The sequence below is a fragment of the Cicer arietinum genome, chromosome 6, assembly GCF_000331145.2.
Source record: "Cicer arietinum cultivar CDC Frontier isolate Library 1 chromosome 6, Cicar.CDCFrontier_v2.0, whole genome shotgun sequence".
NCBI lineage: Eukaryota > Viridiplantae > Streptophyta > Magnoliopsida > Fabales > Fabaceae > Cicer > Cicer arietinum.
The window spans coordinates 5,739,538-5,749,841 of NC_021165.2; the positions used below are offsets into that span (position 1 = coordinate 5,739,538).

Below are 10,304 nucleotides of genomic sequence, written 5' to 3' on the forward strand. Positions count from 1 at the left end.
GTGATGATGAATTAAGAATGAATAAAACACAACAATTTTTAATTATTTATATATTGTAAACTATTCATGTATCGGGACATAATTTTTTTTTTTAATGCAAACCTTGTTTGGTAAAAGATAGTGCATACAGATAAGTTGGTGTACATGGAATAAATTTACAGTAGTTACTAAATAAATTAGTTGATAATAAATTGTTTCTATATATATAGAATTCAGTTGACTAAATTAATGGAATTTAGATCGTGGTTAATTCATTAACAATCAATATTGTTTTACAAATTTATTATTAGAGATATATTAACTTAGTTTTTTCATAATAGTATTTATTACGGTTGTAGAAAAAATATGTAACATAATAATGAATATTTGATGCAATTGGAATTTTTAAATAAATCTCTATAAAAAGGGATAAAGAAATTTTTAAGACTTAATTCAGCTATCAAATATTAATATTGATAAGTTGGAAATTATGTCTTGATTCGAACATACAATCTCATAGTTGTATAATAATTTAGTTATCACTTTATCTTAGGAAAAATTTATATAAAATTTTATATTTATGAACAAATGTAGTAGCTGTTAAGAGATAATTTAACAAATTGAATTTGAAGTGTTTAATAAAAATAATAGTTAAACCAACTGATAAATTTTTTTCAACTAATATAATGAAGATATAAATAAGAAAAAATATAATATATTAATTATAAGTTTATCCAAGAAAATTTCTTGAAGTAACATCCAAAAAAAACATTACAAATACGCGAGAAGATTGCTTCCAAACAACTCGATTTCAGTCATATGAATTTATACACTATAGCTATTCACTATAAGCTAGCAATTTGACATTATCGACTATAAGCTAGCAATTTGACATTATTAGATATATCCATAAGCAAACATTAACCATTTCGTTCTTATTTAAAGATAGTATATCAAAATCACAATTCATTTATATGTTGATCATCTTAATAGAATATATAATGACTAAATATATCAATTTCTCGTGATCAAATTAATAGATTAATTATATTAATTTTTATTAAACAAATTAATAAATCAAATACATTAATTTTTATTTAAAAAAATTAAATTTTAGAAGTTTCACATTTATTCATAAAAAATTATATTTTCAAAATTTCAAAATTCTTTAAAATTAAAAAAAAAACAATAAAATGTATTTTGATTTATAGAATAACCCGGAAGCAGTACTAGTTATATTAGCGTCCGAAAAAAAAAAAAAGTCAAAAGTAGAAAGAAAGAAAGTGAGGAGAAGTAGAAGATGTCGCTCGCGCTGTCATTCCTGACGGGTAATTGAAAAGCCTACGATTCAATTAGTTCACAAATCGGAACCTTCTTTTTTTCCATTACGTGAAAACGACACACTATGATTTCAATCGGTCAACACTCAACATGCCTCTTATTTTTATTTTTATTTTTATTTTATTCTTAGTAGTATGTGTACTACTATGACGTAACACACGGAACGTTGAATTTCTATCACTTTCAAACATAGTCGATAATAACCGTAAACTTCCTTCTACAAAATTCAAAACAAGCTTTTGGTCAAATTAATGTTTATACGATTAGATATATTACATACATGTCTGCGTTTCAACTAAAGGTTAATACATTATTCGCTTTTATCTTATTCTATTAGTAATAAAGTTTCTATATTCATTGGTTTATGTTTATGGGTGTATTAGGTGGGACAATTAACCATTTTTAAAGCCTTAATCCTTAGACAAGTGGCTATCCTTTTCTAGAATCTCTTAATCCTTTTTAGGTTATCTGAACTAATTAAAGATAGTGGCTCTTTCGAAGCACAATTATACCATTCGAAACTTATTTAATTACTAGGTCTCACTATTTGCACACGTGCCCCTTTATATATATATATATATATATGAGAATTAAAGTACTTAGTGAATTAGAGTTTATTTATAATGAGTTGAGTTTAAGTGTTAATGGATAATTTTACATTAGATAGATATAAGTTAAATAAATTTGTAATAAGGTGTGGTGTTAATTTTTTTTTTCTTTCTAAAACATTAGTCAATTGTTGCTCTCAATTAAGAATGACAAAATAATTTATATATGTGAATATCTGAAATAAAATGTATGACGAGTACGAGATAAGTAGTTTAACGGATATTCGCGTGTAAAATAAATGAATATGTTGACTATTGGTTAATTGATGGATATGGAGATATATATAATATTATTCGTACCTGTAAATAACCATATGTGATAGTAAATTGATAAAATTGATATGTTGTAATATTTTTTTATCTATAATTAAGCAGAAACTCGCACGAATATGAATAAAGTATATATATCATTTTGATTCAACATATAAAATAAAGTAACGAAATAGTAATATATATTTATACCCGTTGATAATAATTATCTATCGATTATGTCAACAGTGTTTAGTTTCTAATTTAAATTTTGATATATCAACCAAATGGTTAAGGAGGCTAACATTTATGATTGTGTTGAGTGTGTTGTTTTAATATGTAAAATAGGTTGATTATGTTTATTTAATATGTAAAATAGGAAAATATATAATTGGTATGACTCGCATGGCAACACAATTTTGTTTGTATGAACCATGAATAGTTTTCGGTTAATTTCACAAAATGCATCATCATCTTAGGTTAAAGAGAAACTTTAGGTGTTACTAAAAGCTTTGCCCAATACGATTTTTATAGTCAATTTAAACGGTTGAAATCGTGAAAATATTTGAGGTGCTATTTATTACAATTTTCAGATAGAAATTACGGACGAAAGAAAAATATAGAGAAAATGTCATTATTAACTTAATTAATTGATCACTCGATCATTAATGAATATAAGATATTTTATTTATACATGAGTAATATAAAAATTAAGAGGCTAACAATAAAAATTACCATAATTAACTTTTAAGTGGTATTAACAAATTAAATCTCTGATACTATTGGGGACTAAAGACCCAAATAATTACTATGTATAGTGATGTAATATTTCATTTTAATTAAATATAAAGTAAAACAAGTAAATAAATTATAAAAAATGTTTTAAAACAATCGACTTTATATTTTTTAAAATAGAAACTTTTCAATATCGCCAAATATTGTATTTAATAACATATTTACATTTAATAGATAAATATTAAATATCAATTAAGGATAACAACATAACTCGTACATACAAGTATCCATCTAAACTCGTATTGATTTGGGTGAGAAAATCCGCTTTAATTGGGTGCAGACACGAGTGCGAGTTTTTATCAAAATTTAAATTCGAGAGTGGGGATAAGTTTGAAGTGTTGATATCCACTTGCATCTCTGCTAGTAATATTATTATATTTTTTAAATTTTATTACATGTACATATTCAATATACTACATATTTTTTTAAATATTAAAAATTATAATATAATTTTCATAAAAGAAATATATTTTTTAATTTTATTATTGTTTAATAACAATTATTTTATTATATTAATTATAATGTATATGATTTTAAATTTATAATTTTATATATATAAATAAGTGTGAATGTGAACAGATAAACCCAAACTTACAGACGAAAATTGATGTCTAAATTTTACACCTGCTAAAAAATATTGGCAGATGCATATTTTCTCTAATTAGTCATCTGTGAAATAGGGGAGGCAAAATCTATCACCGTCGCATTCAGTTGTGATGGCTAATACCAACTTCTCACATATAGAGAAAAAGTAAAAAAAATTGAGGTTTAAAATCCATATCGTACAATTGTTCCAAATCAAAAGTTTATTTAACAATGCAAACATGTCATATGAAAAGTTTATTTAACAATGTAAACATGTCATGAATAAAAAGAGACAATTTACACAATAGTATGTAAACATGTCATGAATAAAAAGAGACGATTTACACAGTAGTATATCAATTTTTTTTATGAATCCATAAGAACACTAAGATATTTATTTTTCATTTATATTCCTTTTTAATTCAATTTTTTTCAATATATTTATATTAAAATATATTTTTTTATATATATTGAGATACAATCATCTGAATATTTTTTTTCTCTCATAGGAGAGGATGCGGGAATCTATTATAATTTATTTATTTTTTAAAATAGATGATTAATTTAATAAATAACAAATAATAAAAATAATTAAACAAACTAAATTATATTAATAAAATCAAATAAAACACATTTAATAGAAAAAATATATGAAAATTAATGCGGTTGAGTAAATGTGTCAAAACAAATTATATAACTTCATCATGTTTTGTTGATAAATTAGTAATTTCATAATATTTTGTTAACAATTTTCTCCTATTTTTCCTTCATTCAAATAAATAGAAATATAAAATAAGAGAAAAAAAATAAGAAAAAATAAAAAGAATTATTAAAATAATATGTTAGTTGTTTGTTTTGATACAAGCTCTCACATGGATGTTCCCATGTAACTCCTTCGTACTTTCACTAAGAAAACTTTGCATTCAACGTGATTTAGTTGAGTGGGAATTTGAGATAATCAATGTTGTCAAATTCTCTACCAACACAATGGTGTCTCATTGACTCCTTGTGCTTGTGAGTCCCATGCCTCATTATTCCAAAGGTCTATGTGACCAGGGACCACACACTCCCCTAACCTCCTAAAGTATATTTCTTCATTATTTATTAATATTTTTTTAAGCATATTATAAAATATAATAATTAAAAAATAAATAAATTATTTTATTAATATTAGTGAATTTTTTTACAACTATCAATATACAAATAAAATACAACTTTGAAAATTGTGTATATAATAATATTATCAGAAAAAATAATTAAAATTGCATTGAAAATCGTGAATGATATTCATTTTGAGATTATTTTTTCTCTCTAAAATAACACTCATTATGAGCGGAAGTAAGGATAACAATTACATCCAAATCCAGTGGATACCCGCAAAAAAATCTACAATTGATAGGGTAAAAACCCGCATAATGGGTATGGGCATGAGGACGAGTAATTACCCACAAAATTAAGCGGGTATGGGTGCGAGTACGGGTACTATAGTACCTACCCCGTCCCGCATCCGCACTTATATAAATATATTATTTATTTATTTATCTGATTACGATGAATAGGTAAATAATTGTGATTTTATGACTAATATTTATGTCTTATTAATCGTGACTTTATAATTATACTTGCAACTTTATATTAATTGTTTTTAGAGATCTCGAATAATATTATCGTATGACTTGCAACTTCATAAAATATTATTATGGATATTTGAATATGCATTGTAACGGGTGTTCATTTGAAATGTTTTGAATTAAAAAATATTTGAGTTTATAATACTTTATGATTGGAGTTAAGATGTTTGGATAATTTTTAAATTTAATCACAACAATATCATTTGTTTATCGATTTTTTTAGTTAAAACGTGAGTAATGGGTATGGGTGCGGGCACTTAGGTGCCCAGATGGTAAGGGTACAGGTATTAAAGTTGATACCCAACAGAATACGAGCACGGATATGAGTATATTTTATATCGCGGGTATGAGGACGAGTACTATAGTACCCTACCCAAACCATACCCATTGTCATCCCTAAGCGGAAAAATATCTATACATCACACTGAGAAAGACTTGTGATTTGATTGAATTGGTTGACTTTACGAGTAACTATGTGATAAGATATTCCGCTTAATAACTCGATAGCAACAATAAATTTCATCAATCCAACCGTCAAATCAAATAGTTCTTATTGAGTAAATTCACTCTACAAATTTTTTATAAAATTTTAAAACTATTTGATACTTAATTAAATAATTTCAAATGAACATATAATAAACTTTAAAAAAAAAAAAATATAAGTAAATATCAATTACTAGATTACGTAGGTACATATTTTTTATTTATATAAAACTTTTGAAGTTACTAGAAAACACAACAAATAGGGATTTGAATTGTGTTATGTCATTTTTAAATTATACTTCGATTTCTTTGCACAAACACTTTCTTTATCAAAACATTCAAATTACTGTGATGAATCAAGTTTAATGAAAATAAAGTGGAATCATAAAGAACTAAGATAAAGGAAATAGAGAAAGAAGAATACACATATTTTTATATTAGTTCATAACACAATAGTTGCTACATTTAATTCTCCCTTTATAAAGATGTTTTGCCTCAGTACCGTCGAGGACTCAATCCGCTATTTTAACAATAGCATACAAATATTATTTATTCTACCTCTTCAGGCTTTGTGTATTTTTTCTCCAACCTCTCCAGACTTTATAAGTATTATATACTCTACCTCTTCAGGCTTTGAGTATTCATTTTCCAACCTATCCATGCTTTACAAGTATTATTTACTATGCCTCTTCGGACTTTGCGTATTTTTTGTCCAGCTTCTCCAAACTGGTGTCGCAGGACCATTCTTCAACATTCTAGTAAACTGTTGTTGAGGTTCATGAGTTTGTTGCCACTAGCGGGTTGATTTACATCAGTTCAAGTTTGTGTCTAAATTGACACAATGTTTATTTTTAGGATTGTAACTCTCATTGAGAGGATGTTACATATTCAATCATATATCTGTTCAAGTGTATGAAAACACTTTGACTGATTTCCATGATTTCTAGTTTGTGTTTGATTTAACACAAAGTATGATTCGAGGATTCTAACTCTCATCGAGAGGATGTTACATATTCAACCTTATATCATTTCAAGCGTATTAAAATACTTTGATTGATTTACATAAGTATTTTGATTTTAGTTTCATTAGAGCAAAACGTTATTGATCAGATGCACACAAGAATTAGAACAATCCAAAGCATAATTTATTAACTAGAGGCAAGATCATCAGAATCATGACTTCTTGACCAGAGGCAAGAACATCATAAGCATGACCAAAGACAGGAACACCAAAATCACAATTTTTTGACCAGAAACACGAGTACTATAAACATGTTTACTTGACCAGAGCCAAAAACATCAAAAGCATGATTTCTTGACCAGAGACAATGACCAAAAGCAATGTTGATAATCAATTGCAGATAATAAAAAGATAGTGATGATAATCAGAGGCAATGCATTCCTTGTTTGCATGCGATATTTTCCTCTTGTTAGAGCGTTGACTCTTACTAGATGCATTGACTTTGTTAGAAAACGTTGACTTTTACGTAAAACACTTACTTTTTTCAAAGTCGACTTTTAACTAGAGACGTTGACTTTTTCAAATATTGACTTTTCGTTATGTGTTGACTTTTGCCAACCTTTTACTTTTTCTAGACGCCGACTTTTTCAAATTGTTGACTTTCACAAGAGATAACTTATTAGAGATTGAGGAAGTCCGACGTTTGCTTCATTTCCAAATGCAATTTATCAGAGACAACTGGTCAATGGCAGTTTGAGAGAAGCTTGCTCGTTTCATCCGAGACAAACTTAGCAAAGTCTTGTTTGCTTCATCAAAGGTAAACTTAACAAAGTCTGATTTTCTTCAATAAAAGCAGACTTAGTAGAGTCTGATTTTCTTCATAAGATGTAGACTATAGCAAATACTTGTTTTCTTCATTAATATATTATGTCAATAATCAACGACTAACTTAGTGAAAATTGTCATTCATAGTAAATTATTAAACAGAGTAACTCATCATATAGGTACTCCTGAAGTCAACAAATCCACACTCATATATTTATAATATAATATAGTTTTTTTGTTGTTGAAAATATCAGTCAAGATACACTTACTTGGTAGTTGATACTATTCGTGATTGTCTTAATTTGAGTTAAAATTTAAAATTATTTTATTCCGTATTAAAAAAAAAATTATTTTATTGTTTCATTTTCAAAATCAAAATTTTATATAAAATTGGAATAATTTTATTTTTTCTAAATCATAATTTTATTGAATAGTATTCAAATTTATAATTAAATTTTGGAATTACATTACTTTTTTTATTGTTAGTTATGTGAGATATTTCTAGAAGTTTTATATATGACCTAATCTAAAAATGTTACTAATATCATGTCATTGATTTGATAAAGTGAACATTTGTGTGCCCACTATATACAGTGAAATACTTCCATATATATATATATATTATAATATAATATATTTTTGAAAAAATATATCAGAATATACTTCCTTATTAGTTGATACTATTAATTTGTGTTGAAATGTAAGATTTTTTCTCCATATTTAAAGTAAAATTTTATATAAAATGGAATAACTTTATTTTTTCTAAATCATAATTTATTTTAAAATTATAATAGCTTTATTGAATAGATTAAAATATATAATTAATTTTTGGAATTACATTACATTTTGATCGTAAGTTATGTGAAATATTTCTAGTAAGTTTATATATGACCTAATCGAGAGATCGATTTTACTAATATCATGTCATTCATTAGATGTATTTATTGCAAAGTCATTTCCGTGCCTATCAAACACGAGTGAAATCCTTACTCTCACACACACATATATATGCACTTATTTGATACTACTCGTTATTATCTTAATTTGAGTTAAAATTTAAAATTATTTTTTTAATTAAATTTAATATTACTTTGATTCATATTAAAAGTTAAATTTTATTTTATCATTTCATTTTCAAAATCAAAATTTTATATAAAATTATAATAATTTTATTGTTTCTTAATTATAAATTTATTTTAAAATCACAAGTAAAATTATAATAATTTTATTGAATATTATTCAGATTTATAAATAATATTTGAAATTATATTTGATTTTGAATTGTTTGTCTGATTTAATATTTATCAGATATTACATTTTTGTTCTAATTTTGAAAATTGACATTGATTATTTATATTTTGAAAATATACTAGGTGAATTAATGACATTATCAAGGATTGTTGATACAGCAGCACTAAAAAATTGTCATTTGATACATTAGAAATTAGATTGTAAATGTTTATAGTATAAGTATAGTATTTTGTTGCTGTTGAATTTAACTTGGTTGTGTGGTTGCTTAATGCATATTTTTAATATGTTTTTGGATTATTTTTGACTACTTTTATCTTATTTTTAGGTTATCTTTTAGTAACATTTAGTTTTTGTAGCAGATCAAATTGTTTATTATTTGATCTAGTTGTTTTGTTTTTATTTATAAATTGATTGCTTGATTTAAAATAGAAAATAAAAGTTCATTATTATCTATTCATTTTTTAATTGAAAATCGACATTGATTTCTTGTATTTTAAAATTGAATCAAATATGCCAAAAAATTGTTGTGGTACATGGAATAATTAGGAGATATCATATGTACAAAACAAATTTAAAATTAAGTAGGAAATGATAAGTAACAGAATCAATTTATTTTATTTTTTGTTCCTTCTAATAATTAATTTAATTTTAATGGTCTACCAAACAATTTCTTAGTAGTATTTTTAGTTCAATTTTTATTTATTACAAATGTAATTTTTTTTTTATATTATCATCAGTATGTTACATTTATTTATTGACATAATTTTAGAACTAATTATAATTAAAATTATATATTTATAATAATTTAATAATTATGATTAATCGATGATCTATTTTAATAATATATATAAATTAAATTATAATATTATTTAGAAGGATGATTAATTATTAGTAATATGACTTCTTAAGAAAAAGTAATAGTATATGACATCTTATCTTATTGAATTTGTATTATTTGGTTCACCAACCAAATCCGAAATCTAAATAATTTGATCAAATTCAATTATATTACACTTATTATATTGATCATCAAATACCTTTAAAAAAATAAAATACCTTTTATTTTTATTTTTATTTTTATTGAAATCAAACACCTAAACTACCTGATTTAATTGAATCCCGATGCGAACCTAAGCCAATTCCATTTTATATTTTCCTTCCACCAATCAAACACAAGAATTACGAAAAGCGTATATAATTTCTTCAACTCGAGGAATTGTTCCACAATATTTTTCTCCTTCCTTTGAATTTTCGACTTTCTAATTTAAATTAAACCCACTGAGAGAAGAAGAACCATTTTTTATTTTATATTTTTCCCAACATTTTTTCTTAATTCATAAACTCGTTGAAATTGAATCTCTCGAATATTCATTTCACTTTTCTCGTCCTCTTCTCCAATGGATGTTCGCGTGAAAGAAGAAGCATTGGAAATTCGTAATGTTTCTCTCGAACAACGAAGGCAAAGAAATAACTTCGTTTCGAACGTTCCTCCTCATCCTGACTCGGTTATTGAACTCAGTAGTAGCGATTCCGAATCCGATTCCGAATCCGATGCTGATTTGGATACGGTAGTTGCTTCCGCTGTTCAATCAGCAG

The 10,304-nt window shown here is 25.1% G+C and overlaps 1 protein-coding gene across 1 annotated transcript in view; it reads left to right on the forward strand.

Annotated features, from left to right (window-relative positions):
- Positions 1 to 9,863: 9,863 nt before the first annotated feature.
- Positions 9,864 to 10,304, forward strand: part of LOC101489973 (protein MICRORCHIDIA 7-like) — a 12,862-nt gene continuing 12,421 nt past the window's right edge. Inside the window, exon 1 of the mRNA XM_012716733.3 lies at positions 9,864 to 10,302. Within this exon, the coding sequence (XP_012572187.1) occupies positions 10,106 to 10,302 (197 nt within the window). The 5' untranslated portion in view covers positions 9,864 to 10,105. The remainder of the gene's footprint in view (positions 10,303 to 10,304) is intronic.